Genomic DNA, 22,560 nt, shown 5'->3' on the forward strand with positions numbered 1-22,560 from the left:
GCCGCCGTAGCTCTGGTCCGCTGCTGCCTTCTAAAGCCCTCACTGCACCATTAGAGCTTCATTGGTGGCACCGCTTGAAACGCTTGGGTGCCATAGGTGCACAGGAATCCCTTGCCTGTCGGACACCCGCCTTGGACTGCTGGTAGCGGTGCCCTTCGCGGCTATGGTGTTGCGGTCTGGCCTGAGTGCCTGCAGCTGCCATTTTCTGCTCCTCGGAACTCTGAGCGTCCCCGGCCAGTGAAGCTCCCTCTGTGCCCCCTCACTCCATCCCTTGGGGCCTCGCTTGATTTCTTGGGGCCCGGAGCAGAGGTCCGGCGGCTGGACCCATTACTTGGAGGAGCGGAGGGCGTGTTGCCCCGCTCCCGTGGTCGGGCCAGCATCATGGGCCTTGCAGCGCGGCCAGAGCATACAGGCCCCGGATCGCTTGACCGCTCTCCCGCCGCCTCCCAGTTTTGCCGCTTGGTGCACCTGGGCACCAGAAGTAGCGGGATATCGCTTGCCTGGCTGACCTGCCCCACGGACTGCTGATATCCTTGGTGTGGGGGCCTGCTTTGGGGACATCCACTGCCATTTTGCACCACCTGGACCCCGGCGAGCTTCCATGTGGTTTTGAGCCTGCTGCAGACTCTAGGAGGCACTTCGGGGGGCCCTGCCTGCCCCTTTGGAGTCCGGAGTGCACCCCTGGTGGCTCGAGACCTTCTTGCACGAGTGCCGGGAGTGCTTCGCCCAGAGGCCTTCGGGAGCACCGCCATCTTGGGCTTACCTGCGAGCTGAGGGGGAACGTTCTGCGGAGCCACTGGCGGACATTTCGTCACAGCACCAGTTCTCTGGAGACAGTGCGCGGCTGCCCTCCACGCTGAGGTGAGTGGTATCTCCCACCGGACCCCTCTCTCCGGACCTACACCCTTTCAGCTGCTGGCCTGCACCAAACCTGGACCTTGGACTGATTTTGAGGATTCCCCGGTGTCTCCCTCTCGATGGCTTGCTGGAGGAACATATCTTTGTCCTCGCCGGTGCCTAGGGCACTGGACTTCTGTTGAGCCCTCACCTCCTGCCTGGGTCGCGCCCGCTGGGGCCCTCCCGCTCCCATCTCTATGAGCCCCTCTGCCGGGACGCTCTGGGGCTTCTTGGCGACTCACACTGCGGGCTGGGTTGGTGCTCTTCCTCGCCTGCCCTTGCGAGTGGGCTCTCCTTCCTGCTACATACCTGGCTCCGACTTTTTGGGGGCTGGGAGAGCTGCTGCGTCTGCTGGGGCCTCAAGAGGGACTTAGGAGGTTCTCTTTCTCATCCTGCCAGGGATCTTGGCCTCTAAAAAGACAAGCCTTCACCACTTTGTTCTGGACTGTCCTGCTCCACCACACAGCGGATGCCTTTGCTACTTGTGGTGAGTGGCACCTGGCCACCTGCTACACCCTCCTGCCCTGGCTTCACACTTTCCGCGTGGGTGCTGGAGGGGTCATGCCACGCTCTAAGGTGGGAAAAGACACAACTGCACCTTAGAGAACAATCCTGTGATGGCCTTGTGGAATAAACCTGGTTCTACCTCTGTTGCGACTATGACTTCTCCGATGGGGGGCTCCTTTGACCCTGTTACTCAGTCCTTCATGGCCAATTTTCTGCAAGAACTCAAGTTCGAAATTGGCTCCCTCTGAACTGAAGTACAATCCTGCGTTAAGGAGCTCAGAAGAGATGTCACGGAAATTGGTGGACGACGTTGAGAAAACGGTTGACGCTCGCACAGAGGATCAAGAGCAACTCTGGCAACGTCTGGCTCTCTTGGAGGAACAGCATATCGAGCTCCAGATTAAGCAGGAGGACTTAGAAAACCGGAGCCGCCGCAACAATCTGCGCTTGAGAGGGGTCCCAGCGGGTGCAGAGGGCTCTGACATCATGACTTTCGTTGATGACCTCCTCCACCAAATCAGAGGGGATGATGATGCCTCTCCGCCACCACTTGATTATGCTCACGCGTGTCTGGACCTCTTGGTCGCACCGGTCTGGTCCCCGATATACTGACCAGGGTCCATTTCTTCACAGAAAAGGAGGCCATCTTAAAGGCAGCAGGTTCCAAGTCTGAGTTAACCTACAAGGGCTCTCCTATCCAGATATTCCAGGACCTTGCTCCGACCACGCTTCAACACCACAGGGACTTCAAACCTGTAACCGACAAACTTCAAAAGTTGGGCGTACAATTCCAGTGGGGTCATGCTTTCGCACTCATCTTTCAATGGGAATCCAAGCGCCGGGTACTGTGATCCCTTCAGGAGGCCTCCCAACTGCTTCACCTCCCGATTACTTCCCTGCCGTCCAGCCCTTCACTACTACCTTCCTTGGGCCGAGAGCCGGCGAAGCCGCAGTGAGCTAGAGTGCTTAAACCGCGCTGCCAGTCTAAACGGGGGGAGCTCTCCTCTTCCCAAGCCAAACAAGGCATCATTCAGCATCTTCAGTCGCTGGATGGCGGGCAGTCTCCCCCCTGCTCCCAGTATAAAGAGAACTGAACGATTTGCTATATCTCAGGCGTACATTACTCCTTTTTGTCACTGGCAGTTCTTCACGGAGATGGTATTGGATCTTCATCCTCCTTGCTTGTTCGCCCCTTGCTCTGACCACAATGTGGCAGTGGTGCCAGTGTTCACCTTCTGACGGCGATGCTGATCAACTGAGACCCACTTCCCCTCCTATTCCTCAGAGAGTGACATCTCTGGTATGGCTTGTGCGACTGAGCTTACCTTGCTCCTAGATTGGAATAGGTCATGTTGGCCACGTTGGCCGTTGGTCAGTTTGGGTATTCTACTTATCTTTTCTCCTTCCCCCTTTTCTTTTCTCCTTCTTTCTTCCTTTCTGTCTGGAGGGAGGCGGAATTTAGCCACTATGGGTGCACCATTTCTTGATTGAGAGCTATTAATTGCTGTACTGACCCCTCTCTACATAACACTGGACATTGTGATGTATTCTTGCTGTATTTGCTTTTCATGGGGGTATGTCGGGGGAGACTGTGGGGCGCTGCTTTGTAATTTATTCTCCCTCACCCGCGATGGCACCTGTGTATAGTCGTCCTTTGTCATGACTTCTGTACCCTGCTTGAAGCTTCTCTCCCTTAATGTAAAAGGTATTAACTCCCCCAACAAGCGCCATCGGGTTTGGCGTTATTTACTACAACAGAACCCAGACGTTATCTTCCTACAGGAGACTCATCTGTTAAAGGCAGATGTTCCCCGCATGACTCACCCTAGATATCCCCTCCAATCGAGGGCATCTGCGCATACCAAAACGGCTGGGGTGGCTATTCTCTGCAGGGCAGGTATCCAACAGGGGGCCCCCAGAGTGGTCTGTGGCTCAGATGGTAGATTAATTAAATTGGTGGTCAGGATCGGGCAGCGGGCATTCACACTTTGCAATATTTCTACTCCTAATCAAGCGCAGGACCTCTTCATCAGGGAACTCCTAAAGGAACAGATAACACCTGATGACCATCAACTTATCCTGGGGGGTGATTTCAACCTGGTCTTTACGCACCGGATCCACCCAACTCGGATCAGATTCAGGCAGTGCTGGAGGAATGCACTTGGTTTCCGATCGGCCGACACCATGCACAAGTCCTTGAGGACCCACTTACTCTGGAGGAACTCACAGGCGCCCTAAAAGACCTCCCTCTCGGTAAATCCCCCGACCCAGACGGACTCCGGGTCTCTTTTTATCATGTTTTTCTCCCGCAGCCTCAGGAACATTTACTTCGCCTTTTTAACTCTTTCTCGCATACTGGGGTGCCCGCCACATCTATGTAAATGGCTGAGATCGCACTGCTTCCCAAACCGGGGAAGGATCCGACGCTTTGTTTCTCTTTCCACCCCATCACGCTCTTAAACACGGATCTCAAACTCTATACCAAAATGCTGGCCAAAGGACTCAACCCGCACCTATCCGGGCTTAGTGAGCCAGATCAGGTTGGCTTCATTCGTCACCGGCAGGGCGCGGACAATGTGCAGAAGATGGCTCATTTAGTCGGGAAGGCTCACCACTGGAATATACCCGGGTGCTTGTTGTCACTCTATTCTGAAAAAGCATTCGACCGAGTGGACTGGATCTTTCTCTAGGCTGTTCTGCATAAAATAGGGCTGGGACCTCGGATGATTGCTAGGATCATGGCTTCCAACCTCTCATCTCTAGCTCAGGTGCGGGTGAACGGCCAACTTACAAGCCCCATCTCTGTCCATACGGGCACCCGCCAGGGTTGTCCTCTATCCCCCCTGTTATTTGCACTTGTAGTAGAACCCATCGCTGTCATGATACTCCAGCCTCCTGATATTCATGGCATTACTCTCGGAGGTTTGGACTATAAAATAGCCCTGTTCCCGGATGACCTCCTCCTCACGCTGTCCCGGCCCCGAACCTCTCTGCCTGCCCTTCATGGAATGCTTCAGTCGTTCAAACTTGTTTCGGGCCGCAAAAGTAACCACTCTAGATCATGGACCATAAATCTCACAATCCCTGACTCAGAGATCCCTTCGCTCCAGTCTCTTGTCCCATTTCAATGGGCTTCCCATTCCGCTCGGTACCTAGGGCTCAACTTGATTCCTAATCTTAACGCGTGGTAGCAAGCAAATTGGCAAGAATGTGAAAAGGCCGTTGGAGGTTCTGCTAATATCAAAGTCTCTCCCCCTTTCCTGGCTGGGCCGCTTGAACACAGTCAAAATGTCGGTGCTACCGAAAATATTATCTATTCCAGACACTACCCACGCCTTTCCCCCAGCACCAGATTCAGAATCTTCAGCGTGAACTCACTAACTTCATCAGGGGAGGAGGTCGGCCATGCTTATCCAATAAAATACTTCTGCTACCGCCAGACAAGGGGGTCTGGCTTTTCCCAATTTAATGGAGTATTATTGGGCTTCTCACCTTTGTTTCATTTCTGAATAGATGGCATGGGAGAGCGAGAATGTCTGATTCCATATGGATAGGGCTGTGACCTGTAGACCCATATTGGATCTTGCCTGGCTCTCACAGCAGTCTTGGTCACGCAGCACCTATATGGCCATCCCAGCAAAAACTGTGCTCGATATCTGGGATAAGTTAGCATTGTCCAGGGGTCTTACATCTTTTCCGTCTCCTCACACTCCTATTGCACGCAATGCACACTTACCGTCTGCTTGCATCCACACTCCTTCTCAGCCTGGTCGGAAGGGGGGTGCCAGATTCTCTGGGACCTTTTTAAGGTGGATTCCTTTAAATCCTTTGAACAATGCAAACAGGACTTTCAGCTCTCCGAGGGGGCTCGCTTACAGTATCTTCAACTCCGGCACTGGGTACAGGTGTCACCCTCCACTCAGGGAGCTACCTGCCCTTTCACACCTTTTGAATGACTGGTGCGCGCCTTTGATAACTCCAGGGGTCTGATATCAAGTTCTTCAACACACTCCTCGGGTTGCCCCCCATATGTAGCAGTCCCGATGGCAGTCCGACGCATCTGCTGACATCACACCTATGCAATGGGACCATCTGTGGCGCGACATTCTGAAAGTTTTCCGCAGCATCTCCAAGAGGGAAACCGCATACAAGGTTATGACACAATGGTATTACACCCCCCATAGGTTGCACAAAATGTTTCCTACTTCCACCCCTATCTGCTGGCATTGTACGAGCTCTATTGGAGATTTTATCCACATCTGGTAGAATTGCCCGTTCTTGACCACCTATTGGAAGAAAGTCCTTAGTCACATCTAACTGGTGATTGGTTAGCCATTGCCCGAAGCTCCATCCACAGTCATTTTAGGCCTTAAGCCAGTGAACTTGCTTGCCAACACCCGCAGGCATTGGCACCTAAGCCTACATGTGCTCGGTGCAGCTAAACAAATCATAGCACTATACTGGAAGAAGGCTGAAACGCCTCCAGTGAATATCTGGTTCACTCACCTGTGGTATGCTACGGCGATGGAGTTCCTCATGGTGCGTTTGCAACTCCGGGACACTAACTTTACCAAACTTTGGCAACCATTGATAGACTATTTTTAGAAGCTGGACCATGCCCATCTTCAGCCTCCGAAGCTCCGAGCTCTACTCCTATTCGAGGATAACTTTCTCCCCTCAGATGCGGGTAGACTTTGGGGGCCCAATAGAGATGCCGACTAATATCCTCACTATGTGGGGTTACCTCTACAAACAGTCACGCTCCTCTCTTCCCATGCCTCTTTCCACTTACAGGGGATCAGGTTCTAGATTCCTGACGTCCTATCCCCCAGGCCTCCAAGTTCCCCCCCCTCCTCCCAGTTGGAACCCTTCATCATCCTACCACTTTCCACCAGCTGGGTAGCCTTGCCCTCCCCTAGAGCGATACTTTTGGTCCATGATGGCTTTGTACACCACCACAGCCTTGCTTACTAAACCTACAGTTGCCAACCTTTTGGAATGCTGAATATTGTCCTCCTCCTCTCTCTCTTCGACTTTATCTTCCTCGCCTCTTTTTCTTCTATTCCTTCATTCTGTTCCCTGATAATTTTGATTGCTGTATTGTTTTTATTTGAATTATATTCTCAATAAACAGATTTAAAACAAAAGTATGTTCAGGAACATAAATGTTAGCCTCCCCATTAGTGTACTGAATCCCATCTTCATTATACCTGCATCTGTTTTTTTTCCCTCCAAAATGATAGTACTTGACATCAACCAGGAGTCCATTTTGCTTGTGCTTTAATAGCCTTTAGATTTCTTTGCCTACTTTTCCCTTTTGCATGCTCATTCACACCCAATGACCCAGTTATTTGTATGGGGTGCGGTTGTACGATAAGTAAGGGAAGGGTGAGCCTAGCAGCACTTTCTGTAGTTTCTCATGGTGGGAGGTAGGAAAGTACTTTCACATCTGTATGCCAACCACCTTGCATTCGCAGACCTCCTGTCAAAACCTATTTGGACTTGCAGATGTTTTGGGGTGGCAAGATCATTGGCTAGTTTATCGCACCTCTTTCATTCATTCACACATTCATCTGCTAGGGTTGTAGTAGTGATCCTAGGCAACCTTAACTTCCCACATTTTTCTAGAAACTCCTCGTTTTCCCATAAATTCCACACACACTTATAGCTCTTGGTATTCTGGGACTTCCTTGTACCGACCCAAACCAGTTTAGCCCATTGTCACCTGCCCAGATGACCATTGCGATTTCCATACAAATCTCTGTTTCTATGAATAGTATTCCGGTGGAGATTACATGACTTTGTGAAACAATGTACACAGCTGTCAACAATTGAGATCACAAGAAAGGAGAAAAAAAGAACCTTAATTTGTAACAAGTATATAAACATTTTCAGCTGAGCAAGCTAATCAATACTTTCCCATTAAAGGAGTCAAAATACAAAAGAAAGGCTTCAAACATCATGGACATGCCCTTACATTTAGGCAGCATAGGCAGTAAAATATTGTTGCTGCAGTTAAAGTTATGGTAAGACAATAATTATACATTTTACAGTAGCTATGGTAGCAGTAGCAGTTTTTTGTTGTTGTTGTTGTACTCTATGTGGGTGACTGCGCCCCAATGGCAGGGGTTAGGGTGTTGGAAGAACAGCCTTCTGCCACGCTGCCTAGCAATGTTGTGTCTCAAATATGATGGCAATGGAGTCCATATAAGCTAGCCCTGGGCGTAGTTTGCGTAGTAGCGCTACGTGAAGTGCACTACACGAGCTACGCGAACTGCGTAGTGCACTGTGCAAAATGCTATTCTCACTGATTGCACATTGCCGGATGCTTGTCCGCATTGTGCAGTCAGTGCAAGCCGCATCTTGCACAGTGCAAGCGTTCGTTTTTTGCCGCTCGAGTAGATTTCTACTTGAGCAGCAGCTTTCTCAACGCGGACTGGCAGTTTCTCATCACGAGCGGTCGCGAGCATACGCGACCACTCGCAATGAAAAACCTGACCTCTCGCAGGGAGGTTTAGTTTCCACGCTCGCGATCGGCAACTTGATGTTGCTGATCGCGAATGAGGAAAAAGTCTCGCGGGGATGTCATTTTGCTTGCTCGCGGTCGCCAACTTGACATGGAGGACGGGAGCAAGCAAAAAATTACCGCTACGCTACGAGTATTTGCATTGTGCTAAGTGCAATTTGCATAGTGTGATGTAGCGCAAACTTCGCAAACTATGCAAGCATAGCGTAGTACTTCGCCCAGGGTTAATATAAGCCCTCCCCAGACACACTGATGTCAGTTCATTCTTTTCCACACTAGCAACGTAGATCTGCACTGCAGTTCCTCCAGCCGTTTTTCAGCCTACTTGATGTTTTTTAGTCAACGTTGTAGTGTGCCCTTTGTATGCCCTTCTTCAATGTCCTCAGGGTTCAAGCCTTGTGAGTCCTGTGGACCCTCACTTGCTTTTCATGTGATGCCTGGGTGAGCACCATGACTCTGAAGAGTGCAACTCCTGTCGCTAACTCTGACAAAAACCATGCTCAGCATCGAAGCCATCCTCAGTCTCCAATTTAAACCCTTACACTTTGGTCAGGAAGAGGGCCTAGAAAGAGTAGACTAGAAGAACAAAGCAAAAGGCATCAGGTCAGGCTCAAAAAGGACTGTGGCGGGAAAAAAGTACTGACAGTTCTAAAGATTAAGAGTCTCACCTGTGAGTGGTACGGCCGGTTTCTACTCTTGAAATAGAACCTGCTTATTTTCACTCTCCCATGCGCTCTACGCACCGACCACGCATCCGCGTTGAGGCGTTCCTGTGAGCGCCATTCTTCTTTGACGTTCGGAGTCTTCGCATCAGCAGTCGAAGTCGCGGCACCTCCTAACTTCTTCGCCTGCCACTGGTCCCTGCTCTTCTGTTGAAGTGTCGGGACATGAGTTCGCCCGCTTCTCCCCACCTATCCTGGGGCTTCTTTGACCCAGATGAGACAATATTCTCAATCTCTTCATGCTATTTTTGGGTTGTCACCTTCCTCTGGAGCGCTCTTAGACCCCATGAAAGGTCAGCAGGTCGTGCCTATGACCTAGCCAGTTTCAGGTTGGCCTCCTGTGTCTGACACCTTAGCTGCACTGGTGCACAGTCCGTCGAGGCTCTCACCTTCGGCTCCTGCCTTTGGTCTGCTGACTCCAATGTCGGTGTTGGGCTGTTGTCTGCTGGCTCCCATAGTGGTGTGCCAAAGATGTGGATCGACGCGCCTTTCTGATGTCAAGGCGTCACCTCATCAGCGTTGACCAGCATCTGTTACGGTCTTGATTGCGGCAGCGTTGGAGCCGATCCTCCCACACTTCCTTATTCTGATTTTTCCTTCTGAGGACCATGGTTATAGAAATACTACAGACTGTGTGGTGTGTCACCCTCCCATTTCGGACATGGTTCCACCCCCTATGCAGTCTAGCTGGTGACTTGACTTGGGTGACACCAGTCATGTAGAAACATCTCCACACTCCTTTCTCCTCCTGATTTGACTACGGAGGTGAGTTCTGCTCTAGCAGACATGCACAATCGTGTTTCAGTCGTCCTGGATTTACAACTTCCTTCTGTTGAATTGTCAACTGACCCTTTATTTGGTGTTCAACAACCAGACCAGTCTAACATCGAGCCTGTGCTTCCTTATCGTGACTCTCTTTTCGATATCCTGTTGGGTGCCTTGGCTAAACCTGAAACAGGACTTCCTGTGGATCTCTCTATTCATCATAGGCTTAGTCCGGCCCCGGGGATCCCTCCTGTCTCCTTCGATGTCCTTCTACTAGGAGCTTTAGCTACCCAAAACAATGATTTTCTCCCTCATGTCCCTCCGGAAATAGAGGCCAGGAAATTTAACACTTGTGTTAGACATATTTTCTCTTCTTCTAGCGCTGCCCTACACTTTAAACATTTCTTCCATCCTTGTGGAGTGCCTCTTGCCTTCCTTTCATAAAAAGCTTAGAATGCTCTTGTTCCCCTCGTAAGAGATGGGCAATAAGCTGCCGCTCTTAGCATTCGCTGTGCTATTGATATCACTGATTCTGTTGGTCGGGCTATTGCCTCTTTCATAGCTCTATCTCGGCATGCATGATCGCGTACTTTCAGGTTTTCGGAGTCTGTGCAAACTGCTCTGACATGCCTTTTGATTGCACCTCCCTTTTTGGTGCCCATGCCAACTCAGCTTTATGCTGGTTCAGAGATAGTCAGGGTGGTACATTCATTTTCATCCATCCCTATCTTGTATGACTTGTGAATTCTCTTTAGTTCTAAATCCACTTCTAATTCTTTAGCCAATTCTTCAAGTTTGTCAAATGCACACCTTCTTACTTCTGCACCTAATCATGCCAATTTAAAGTTTATTAACGTAATTATTAATTTCCACCACTTTGTCTCACTTCATGAAGACTAATTAGATTCTGTCATTTCACTCATCTCTCCTACTCCTATCTCCTTTCCTGCGCTTGCAAATAAGACTTGTTATATGGACGTGGTCACACTTCAGTCAAAGATATGTCTATAAACTCGTCATCTTTCTCAGAATCCTGCTCCTTCTTTTCTGTCTCATTCTTGTTGAATTCTGGTTAAAGTTTCATAAGACTTTAACTTGTAACATATATTCATTCAGCAGATGAATTTATAATAACATCTCTAAGCTTGGATTTTCAATAAATCTGCAAACCGAATACATAAATCTAAAAACGTTTGTTCATAATTCACATAAAATCACAATATCTCTTCACCAACAGCACAATTTGAACAGCTTTAATTCGCCCAACACGTTACAATGAGATCCATTTTCCATGCATAAGCAAAACAAAACACTAAACAACATTGATATAACATGCGATGCGGTGCACGCAAAATAAATGACTCCACTGCAAATCACACATTGCAAGACAACACACTCACAGTCGGCATAAGACAATTTACCGCATAAGACAACTCATTTAACAAATAGACCTATTGATACTCACGTAATACAGTTCCTGATAGATTGTATAGGTTCATCAGCAATAATCCGATAGATTATAAGATTCTCGAACTTCTGATCATTTTTGGGGTGAACATTTTTTATTACATTTTGCACCTAAATTTGCTCTTACTAATTTGCAGCAAATGTCCTATTATAATTCTAATTGATCATTTCTATGATTTACAATTCCTGTCAGCGCTTTTCACTAATAAAAGGGGTTATTTGCAAGATCGAGATGTGTGACATGGGGGCCCTTAAAATTAGAATAGAAACCTTAGCAGGACAAAATTCAGACAATAAAGGTTTATTCAGAATATAAGAAACACAACAAATTGCCAAAATTTGCGATTCCTTATTTTGCGAATGCATTTAAGGAATTGCACATTGCAATTTCTTAAATGCAATGTATGAAGCACTCAAGTTGTGCGAATATGGCATAAGGAATCGCAAATTACCACCAACTACAGGTTGGTGGTAATTTGCGATTTCTTTCAGAAATGCACATTTTTGCATTTTTCAAAGTGGCATGTGGAGCACACACATGCCCTTAGGGCATGTATGTGCGCCACATGTACACCCATTCTCATTTCAGGGGTGCAACAGGGTGTCCTTTTGACACCCTGGCACACTTGAAATTGCATTCTCAAGTTGCGATTCTCTGATTGGGAATCGCAAATTGAGAATGTCTTCCCATTCATTCCTATGGGCATGCTAGCCCATAGGAATGAATGGGGAGGTATTCCTTAATTGCGAATCGCAATTTGCAATTCGCAATTAAGGAATATGTTGTCGCAGGGATTCCGTTCTCCTACAGAACTGTGCATAGATACTTGGAACCTCAGTGAATTAGGGTGTACCAAAACTCACCTTAGTACCCAAAATCCCCTAGCAGACTAGCTACAGTGTCTCATTGGTTATCACAGACTCCCAATGCTTAGACAAACCAGAACATGGACATAGTACACCTCAGGTAACGTGGAACACATGAACACTCTTTCGTTATACAATCATTTCTATCCAGAACAAGGAGTAAATGAGGACGCTTACACATTTGAAATATTTATTTACTAATGCAGTGTTCTCAAACGCAGTATCTTAGCTAATACAAGCAAACATATTATAAGAAGCAAAGTAATCAGCATTGTTACTAGTCCATAGAATACAAAAGGTGACAGAATGCTAAAATGAATAGTGTTAAACAACACCTAATTCTCACCCTCCCTATCTAGTATATTATATTATATCTAAGAAGGTCTCTTTGGGTTTTAGCAGGACGGGCCCATACCTCAAATCCTAGTGGTAAGGGATCACATCATCTTCCACCAGCTCTCTGTATGCGAAGCACCATCAAGTGTGTGTGTATGCTCTGTGCAATGCCATAAAACGCATCTAAAGCCAGAATTAGACTGCAGCTGCATGTATGTTATGTCTAGGAACGTGCGAAGATCAGACCTCACAACAACCACTGTGTTGAGATATCCTTGAAGGTTTCAGCACTCACTGTACAGACACAGCTCACCAAGGAAGGCTGATATCAGAGTAACAACATATTATTCCCGCGTGAATCAAAAACATTCTACTAGGCTCAAAGCTAAAGCAACAGATATGTGTCGTGTGCAGAAGCTGCAGAAAGGTAAAATGGCGTTTAAACTCCTAATAAGCTCATGCTAGCTTAACACAGCAGATAGGTAAATTATATCTATATGACAGTGTAGGATTCGAAAATGTATTGCAAATTCTACATACATAGCGTTTTGCGATTCTCAAATAGCGATTCTCAAAAATTCACTATTTGAGAATTGTAAAACCTAACATTGATACATATGGCCCTATATCATCCTGACATGGAATCCTCATAATGCACACAGGTAAATGCATTTTATTCAGTAGTCAAGTGAAATTTTACTTTATGGTTAGTAATAACCATAAAGTTTCACATAAAACATCATAAAATGAGACCACATAATCAAATTCTGGCCATTATCTTGGCACAAACACATAGATTAAATAACACTCCTATTAGCAAAGCCTCATGAATGGGTCAGCTATGCTCACCAAGAGATCTTAGTGATTGTAATGTTAAAAACAGACATTATGTATCCTAGATTAATTCAATGTCAAATACAATCAGATTAAATAATTTTGGATACAGTCATTAAGAATACAATTTCCAAGTGACAAAAATGTACAACTCCAAGAGCGCTGATGATGAGATATACTTCTATATTTTATTCAGCACAAGAAAACAACACCATTGAATTAATTGCATTCAGTCTATCATATGAAAAGGAAACACCTAGAAGAGAAATATGTATGTACAAAACTTGTGCATGCAATTTTAAAAGCCACTTTTTCTTCAGCAACTTTAAAATGGTTGCCACTATAAGCAGGCTGAGACCCAGTAATGCAAATTAGCGGCCTTGTTATGCTAACTTTAACATGTAAGTAAACATTATTTTCTAATTCATAAAAACACCTTCATGGAACATAGGAAGAAATATTGACGAGGTAGCTGGATTCTGCAGGTAATACATTATGAACAATCCCGAGATTTAGTTGGGTAAATACTTGGGGCAAAAGCAAGGAGTTCTAAATTCCCACATCAGAGGGGAGGAGCCAAGATGGCGACCTGAGCGGACGTGCAGCCTCTCGGCACCGCCGGCCCTGGAGTCCTGCACCGAAATCCTGCTTGCCATCCTGATGTTTCTTGGACCGAAATGTGCGGGAAGCGGAGCTGGCTCTGATGGTGTTCCTCCGAACTCTCCACCCGCACGGAGACAGAAGTTATCGGATGGATCGCCTTTAGCCCGGGACCCCGCTCGCTCCACAGCGCTCTGCCGGACCTCGCGTGCTCCGAGACGGCCGATCTGCTACGGAGGTTGTGCAACTGCGAAGAGTCATTTAAATCTGTATACAGCCCAGCCGACGCCTGCCGCCAAGATTTACCGTGTGTACACTGAGTTGCACGGGGACAAGGGGGAGACGTGCTTTGCCTGCGGTTCCTTTGTCCATAGCCGCCATGATGCTGGTCGGCTCCCATTACTACTCTGCCCGGCATCGGTTAGCCCCTCTCTACTCTGCCTGATCTACCATACTGCCTGCGGTTCCCTGACTACGCCGCAGACCGAGGGGGATACTGTGTATTCCGGGGACGACAGCTGCTGATCGGTCGTGCCCTGCGACCCCTTTTACCCTCCCCCCAGCACTCCAGTGGATTGAGGGCAAGATGGCGATGCCTGTTATTCTGCAATGTGGGGATGACTACGCGCCCTCATCATGGGACTGCAAGCTCACTTTCGTGCAGGGGGCCGGAACACATTCTTCCTCCGGGAGTACAGAGCTAAGGGAACTACAGCCTGAATGGACCTACAAGGATGTGTTAACGATCTTGGGTGAGCTACGATCGGAGATGATGCATAACTACAGTGTACTGGGTGTGAAAATTGATGCATGTGCCCATACTCTGTGTCGGGAGCAAGGGGTCCATCCCCGACAGAGTTTGGATTTGGTTTTGCTACAGTCTATCAGCACACCGCCACCTCCGAGTGCTACTGTTGAGGTTAAGGTAGCTATTGCTGCGGCTTGTAGCGACTCGTTGCCACCCATCAGGTCTGTTGCTGTAACATTGTCTCCCCTTTGTTCCGTGACTGACTGTCTGCCTCGTTTAACAGCTTCGCTGCTTTGGACACTAGCAGCCTGTCCTCATGCCCCTTCATCTGCTCCTTCCTTAGAGACTTTGATCTCCCTGCTTCGTGACTTTTGTCGCTTGGATGCGTCGGAAGAGTTTGTGACCGAGGGAGGTACACTCTTTGAGGACAGGCGACGCTCTTTCTGTGTTTATGCACCTCCCCCCTCCTCAAGGCGGCCATTTTCTTTCGCCAACTTGGACTGCACTGGACTACCACGGAGGGTGGGTGAGAGGATGAGTCCCAGATCGGGCCAGGGCTAGGCGGTCCCTTTGCTAAATTGATATGCTGGCGGGTGGAGACTGTGAGGGACCCGAATTCGGTCTGTTTCATTGCATCATGTGAATTGACTCTCCCTAATTGTTAGACTTCTGCTGAATCTATTTGTTGCCGATATTGGGGTGGAGAATGTTTACTGGGCCGGCGGTGTCCGAGCATATGTGTAACTGGCCCTCCTCCCGGCCTTTCTTTAGTGGGAGTTATAGGATAGAATTTCTTTTCTTGCTCCCTATATCACTGGTTTATATTTTCCCTTTGCTTTCTCTTTTCTTTCTTCTCTCCTTCTTCTCTTTTCTTGCTATATTTCGGGTTTATAGGGCGACAGACACTCTGCTGGGGGGGGCGGGGGGGGTAGGCCATAGCCTCTGCATGTGTGTAGGGTGGGGGGTTATATTTCAGTTTCTGTTAGTTTCTATGGTGCCTATTTTTGCTTCTTCTATATTTTTCCTTTTTCATCTTGGCCTGTGTTTAGGCATACTGGGGGATGGGTGGCGGCGGAGATACGAATGGGATGTTGATACTGATACCCTGTAGCGTGGATATCTAGCTGCCATCCTGCCTGGTGGGGACTTGATTGTCGAGATGTGAGATCGGTTGGAAACTGTAGCTAATGTCATGTCCCACCTGCATGGACCTTGCTTTTTATTTTATTATTTTCCATGATTAAGGAACAACACGACCTGAACTCAATAGTTGCACAAAAATTTAAAATTAACCTTCATTGCTCCTGTGTCATGGTATTGCGGCGCTCTCCAGTTTGATTTCTAAATATTAGCTGATGGTATGACGTATTACTATGTCGCCGTATTGCATGCACTAGTGCTTCATGAGTGTTTGTGGCCGGCCGGATGGTTGTGGGCCCGTATTTGTTCTTTATTTCATGCACAATAAAGGTTTTCAAAAATTAAAAAAAAAAAAAAATTCCCACATCAGGAGAGCCACAAGTGATAATGAACTCTTTCCTCTTTTACAAAGTCTTGGCGATTGTAAGAAAACACAGTCTCCTAGCTTTCTAGAGATTGTCATTCTGACAATATAATATTGACTTTTCCATGTATTCAGAATCAATAGCTTGTGTGTTGTGCACACTAGCACTCGTATTATCTAATACACAATTCCAAGTTGTAGGAGACTAGGGTCTGCTATCATATGGTCACCCCAAATTTTTTGCTTTTTGCTTCACTGGTTTTCGACTTAATGTGGCTGTGGGCCTGCTAATCAGACCCACAGCCTTCTGTTCTCTCTCTAAATTCACATACATGTACTATAGGTACATAACCCAATTGGAACTGGACACCTTGTCAGCCCCTGTACCATGCACTATAGGTGCTCAGGGCATAGGTGCCAACAAGGCCTACCAGGGGCTGCAGCATATCTTTTGCCACCCCTGGCTGGTACTTAAATCGACATAACTGGCTGATCACTCAGCTGGGGCAAGTTGGTGTAATCAACCCTTGCTTAGATATAGTATACCTATATCTAAACCTATATCTGGACACATATATACCTATAAGCCACTCCTATGTCAGGCCTTAACAATCATGGAGGCAGAGTGCTTGGTTTTATGTGAGATGGTGCTCTAGCATGAGCTGAGCCTGTCTGCAGCTGTCGGGACCAATTCCCTAAGCTGTTCCGGGATAATGCCATACCATATAATCTTAAGTGCATTATAATCCATCGCAGTTATGTGCTAACTTTGGTTTGGCTTTATCAAAACATGTTGTGTTTGGTGTCATACGTTTTGGAATACTACCCCCTTGCCAGTCCTGGCGACGGGGGTAGAAATCCACCCTTCTAGAGGGAGAAGACATGTTACTTTACTGAAACGCGGTTGATTTTTAAAAGAGCCTCAGTATCACAAAATGGACGCTTCTGCCACAGACACGAGTCTGACTTCCTGCTGCTGACCGAAACTTGGCAGAGGAGGCCTGGACAAAGGGTTTCCTGTCGCGGGGAGGTGTCACACCACCCCAGACAGGAGATAGTGGATTGTAGCAGGGAGGTTTGAAAGAAACCAGACAGTGCCTGGGGAGCACAAGGCTTCCCCTTACATAATCCGGTCAAACCGGTTCTGGGGCACACCAGCCCCAGTTCCAGCGTGACCCTGGACAAAGGGAAAGGGGTGTAACCACCCCCTTCCTGGGTCCCACCTATAGGAGGGACCTAGAAGGTAATCCAGCCCACCAGATTGGTATAAGAGTGGGAGCAGTGCTAAAGCATTCATATTATCCTGACTGAAACTTATGAAACGAAACTCTGGACCCTTCGACATCCTACTCGACGTAGAAGACTGAAGAATCTCCCTTGTGGTCAAGGAGTGACCACCCTGTGAAAACAGGCACCATCTAGCACCTCAATGTTTGCTTTGTTGCAGTTCCCGCCGGAACTCGAGCAACAGAGTTCGATAAGACCCAGCGTTCCTGCCTTCTAACAGCCCGATCCACAGTCCCTGCAGAGCTGAGACCCGTGGAGGCGACCTGAAGCATGGGCCGGCCATCTTGGAAAGACCACGAGGCGCTGACCGAGCAGCTCCCGAGGCACCCTCGAAGCTGTGCATTGGGGTTTGAGAAGTCCCAGCCCTGAGCCACTCCTGCACCGAAGCTCACCCCTCTACACTCACCGAGTGCTGCGTGGGGCCCTTCTGCACTTTTTGGCTCAACACGTTGGTCTAGTCGCTTGCCCGTTGGCTTGCGGCCCCAGTACTGACGAACCTCTGAATTTGACCTGCCAGTCCGGTTGCTCTGGACTGGCCCTCACTCCCCTGAAAAGGAGCACCCGCTCTGACCTTGCTGTTCCGAGTTCTAAGCGATCGTCGAATCCTGCTTGGGTTGCGCTTGCCAAGGGTTGTTTTCTCCAATCCGGAAGCCGGCACCACAGACAGCGAGAGCCTTCGTGGGACAGCTCGTGATCCACTCCTGGACATTCTCGGTGCCCCAGAGTCCACGTGGCAGCGGAGAGAAGCTTCTCGACAACCACCTGACTGTGCCCGACATTGCCTGGTTCCTTCCTGATTCCACCCTGGTCACTGCTGAGTGACCCAGACTCTGTCCCCTCTGCTTTCAGGTACTCTACATCTTCGATCCACCCTTGGATCACACCGGACACTTCTCTTCTCGACGCCTGCAGCATCTTCATCTTCAGGCACAATCGACCTGCGTGACGAAACCCGACACTACTTTGCACCTGTGCACCCGCTTCCTGTGGGTGAGGTAACTCAGCAACGCCGGTGCTCCTGCACTGGTACACACCTCTAGTGTATATGTCTAAAGTTTCGTCCTTCTAGGTCAGTCGGAAGGTTCCTTTAACAGTAACTTTGTAACTTTTACGCACCATTGACTTTACATTGGTGCATGCGTGTGCTTTAAGCAATTTAAGCACTGCACCCGAATCCCGCGGGCTTTTCCCGACTTCAGCATTGCTAGTCCCGACTGGCCCAGGGATTCCCTAGGCCCTAGGCCTAACCACTGTTCGATTAGTGATACTTATACCACTATTTTAGTATATGGTTTGCATGGCCCCTGGCCTCATCCATAATTGTGCAACCTTCATATGATTTACTGTGCTTTTGTTTAAACGCTTGTGCTTCTAGAGTCATAAAGAGTATAGAGGATTATTCTAGTAATAAATACATATATTTTTATAATATATAACTTGTGTGGTGTCCTTTCATTTGATATTACAGGATTGTGATTGGTAAAACAGCTCGCTTAACACGACCTCTTGAGTTAAGCCTTTAAGGCTGCTTAGTCCATGCTACCATTAGGATAGCTTGTCTAATAAGGTTGACTTACAACCAGACACCATAAGGGATTGTTTGGACTGATACAAGGTGCCCCCAGAATTGGAGACATCATATATCAGGCCAACTTCTCACACAAGTCCTATCAGGAGGTGATTGTGAAGTCAATGTGACAACTGAGTTTTGTCTCCTTTGATGAATTGCAGTACCCAGTTATGCTTTTGTGATTAGTTTGCAGGTATTTGACATGCTGCACATTTCTGTTTGCCATACATCATTTATAGCTTGTTCTAAAGCAGCGATTATTAACCTTTCGACTTCTGTGGGCTCCCACTGAATCAATACTGGAATCCGGCGACGCGCACTGAGTCATTATTGGAAGCTGGCGACTGCCCGCCAAGCACTTTCTATGATTTGAACTGCAAAACAATACACAAAAATACAAAACATCTATACTCCAAGCAAATGTTCCAATATTGAAACGTTTTGTTTAATTCACAATCAAATATAGAAAAAGTGTTCTTAATTTTAATTTTGCTTTTCTATTCGTATATACTTTATTCATTTGAATGTAGTAATTTAAATATTGTTCAATTTTGTAATACAGTCGTGGACCTTGTGAGGAGGGCCCGCAAACCCCTAGTGGTCCTTGGACCACACAGGCTAAGAACCACTGTTCTAGAGGGTCAGAAGGCTCTCTTCTTGACCCAAAGAACTTACTATTGATTTTATGCTTTGGGCTTCGCTTAATTTAATCTGCAAGACCATGATGCTTATTATCTCTACTTTACAAAACATCATCTTAATGAGTTTTATGATTTTTTTTTTGTCGTCTGTAAAAGCTTGGAAGTACTGCACATTTTTAAGTAACAACGTCAAGCTAAGAAAGTGGGGGTTGCATAGTAATAAAGAAAGGTAGCCGACAATAAATTCTATTTGATTTTAGCGTGTTTCCAGTGTTGTTAGACTTTGATTGCAGAGCATGTACTTCTCCTTGAAACAACATATCTTTTATTGTAGAACCTCCAACCGAAGATCATCTGCTACAGAACACACTATGGCCTGAAGTACAAAAGCTGTAAGTAGTGTTTTTTCAGGCACTATTCATTGCCTGCTCTACTGTTAATTGACATTCCTTGCATTTTACTCCATGATAGGGTTCTCTTTAATTTACATTTCTAATTAGTTTTCAGACAATGGGCTCAATATGTAGCAAGTTTGTTTTAAACCTACAGTTTCTGATATGTGAAGCTGAAGGTTTATATGTATATCACTGTAAATGAGGACGTTAAGGTAGTAATTTTAGCAGTATTATACTTACAGTAAATTGGCTTACTGCTGGAATTGCAAATATGCGATTTTGTGTTTTACAAGCAGGCATACGATGTAGTGCAAACATTGCATATGGCTGGGTCTGAACTGGGGTAGCGAAGTGAGCTAACAAACGATAATGGATTCAACCCAGACCTAATTGTAACTGGGGAAGAGTGTCTGAAAAGTTTCAGTGCTCCGTCCATCATCTCCTTTTGTATACAATGTAGTGCCTCATTTGAAGTTACAAATTTTAATCCACATTCAAATTTAAAGGACTTTGAAAATGTTTACTTTGGGGTGCTTGCTTACATACTAAAGTATAGCCTGCTGGTTACTGTGGAATGATATGATATAGAATTAATAGTCATCTGATAGCTGAGTCTCTTTGAAAACTGTTCTAAAACAAATGGAAATATTTCAGATGAATAACCAAAAACGTATTTCTCCTGCCAAGATAGTATTGTCTAAACTTCTCCTTTCTAGGTTTCAGCATGTACTGTCTCGAAGAGATGTGTTGTGTTCAATTGTGGGCTTTAACCTGCCCATTGTCTTATGCATTTGCTAGTTCCATCGTCGCTCTGAAATTCTTTGACCTATATTTGTCCATGGCATGCATGTGTCATAAGTAGCCGCTCCTCTGCTATGGCGGAGGAGCGTAACCCCCCCCGTCAGCCTCAAAACGTGAAAAATTAAACAATACTAAAACAGGTTCATTATCGTTTTACTTTTCAAGTTCCAAGGGCCAGGGCGAGTCTTGGGGTGGCCATTGCGGGGGTAGTCACGAGAAGGAGTGGTGGACACTGCTATCAGTGCACATGTTGGTTTGGCCAACCGCCTCAGGACGGCCAAACCGACATGCACACTGAGCTGTCCCCGGCTCGAGCTGCGTTGCCAGGTTGGAGAAAGCAAGTACTGGCTCCCAGTCTCTCTGTGAGCTCAAATTCAGGGCGCTCATGCCAATTCTGAAGCTGCTTTCAAGCATGAGAGCAGTGTCAGGATTGGCTGTATGGTAATTTGGGAGCCGCCTGCGCTGCAGCAAGGACTTAGAGCAGAAAGAGGCAGGTAAGATCTGTTTTTCCCCATTTTTTAAAATATTTTCTTTGTTTTTGGTCGTCTCAAGAAATGACTGTAAATGTCTGGAATACTTAACATTGCTGCAAGCTTTTCGTCATGTGTATGCACAGATGCTTTAGACGTTTGCATTGGCCATCGAGCTCAGAATTTTTAGGTCGAGGCTCAGGCATTGCTTTAGCAATGCGTGTTTGGCGAGATATTTAGTGGGGCTTTCAAAAATGCTCCCAAAGCAGGCGGATTGGGTACAGTGCATGTGAGCCAGGTGCGTTCACATAGCACACCACAAGCCTCGGCATCAGACTTCAAAGGAATTTGCTCCCCCGTCCCCGCCGCGCAATGCCGAGAGCTTGTTTTCTTTCCTTGCCCGGGCGCTGACCATTGTCGTGTCTTCTCTCCCCAGCCCTCCCTCCTGTTGTCAGTGTCTCCTCACCCTCTTCTGTACGACTTCATTTCACCTTCACCGATCTCTGCTCGTTTCTACCCCAACGCCTCTATTTTCCTCCCTTGTTTTAAATGTAAATTGTGGGATATGCGTGTACAAAAAAATCGATTGTGCCAGCTTTCCAAGGCCAGACCTATCAGATTGCCGATGCTTTTGGCACCAGGCTTTCTTTCGAATAAACCTCTTGAAACATACCTCAGCTTCGGGCACCTTTATTCAGACCCAACACCCTTATAATCCGCCTGCAGGTTTCTTTCTATCCCCGTGCCCCTCGCTCCCTCCCCTCCACTTGTCACCTGACCTTGTGTTCGTTTCTTTTTTATGGCGCGGTAAAAAGCTTGTCACTTGTAGTTCGAATCTGTCCTTTTCATGGGAATGTTCAGACGAGGGCAATTCAGGGGGAAAAAGTGCGAATATAGCCTCGAGCCCAGGGGGGCTTACAATGACTGAGGTCTGTACAGCAGCCAGGAGGCCACCTCCCCCACGGCCCACACCCCACTCACCGTTTCCTTCTTCTCTGCACCTCCCACGCCATTTGTTGCTGAACCTTACTGCCTTAACGCTTCGAAATAATTACAAACCAACGTTCCAGAATTTCCAGACCCCCTTCTAGTGAATAGAACAAAAACACGAGTGTTATTGAGATCTGTGTTAAACACTATGGTGAGAAGACCTAAAGTAAGGAATAACATGTTTGGATAATTGATTTATGCTTGTAAATACACAGAGGGGGTCAATCGTGAATTAGCTGTTTTGCTGAAATTAATGCTTTGCAGTGATAAAAATTCGCATTTAAACTAACTTACAATCTAGATTTAGAGCCCATGTTTACTGTGATGTTCCATTGCATCACGTGAATAGACTTGCAACTTCAAATCTCACGAGAATAACATTTTATGTATCCCACTGAGAAGGATGACGCCTTTCACAGACTGGTCTATGACCCTGCTCGCAGGCAGGTCGCTCCCCACGCTGCTGCACGGCTCTGCCTGCATTGTTTTTGCCTAATCTTGTAATTTTCCCCTGTGCCTAACTTGCTTTCTTGTAACATACAACAAAGCAGACCAGGTCTAGAGGGGGTGTATGACTATACCAATGACTATAAACCAGCTGGATGCGCATGTGTATCAGTGCCGTTAGTAGTA

General features: G+C 47.1%; 1 protein-coding gene across 6 annotated transcripts in view; it reads left to right on the forward strand.

The window, feature by feature from the left end:
- Positions 1–22,560, forward strand: part of ELP2 (elongator acetyltransferase complex subunit 2) — a 1,268,509-nt gene that overhangs the window by 961,585 nt on the left and 284,364 nt on the right. For all 6 annotated transcript variants that reach the window (XM_086965323.1, XM_086965328.1, XM_086965324.1 and 3 more), the window contains exon 17: positions 19,606–19,663. In XM_086965323.1, coding sequence (XP_086821449.1) covers positions 19,606–19,663 — 58 coding nt within the window. The remainder of the gene's footprint in view (positions 1–19,605; positions 19,664–22,560) is intronic.

Source organism: Lissotriton vulgaris, chromosome 4_1 (assembly GCF_964263255.1).
Source record: "Lissotriton vulgaris chromosome 4_1, aLisVul1.2, whole genome shotgun sequence".
Lineage (NCBI taxonomy): Eukaryota > Metazoa > Chordata > Amphibia > Caudata > Salamandridae > Lissotriton > Lissotriton vulgaris.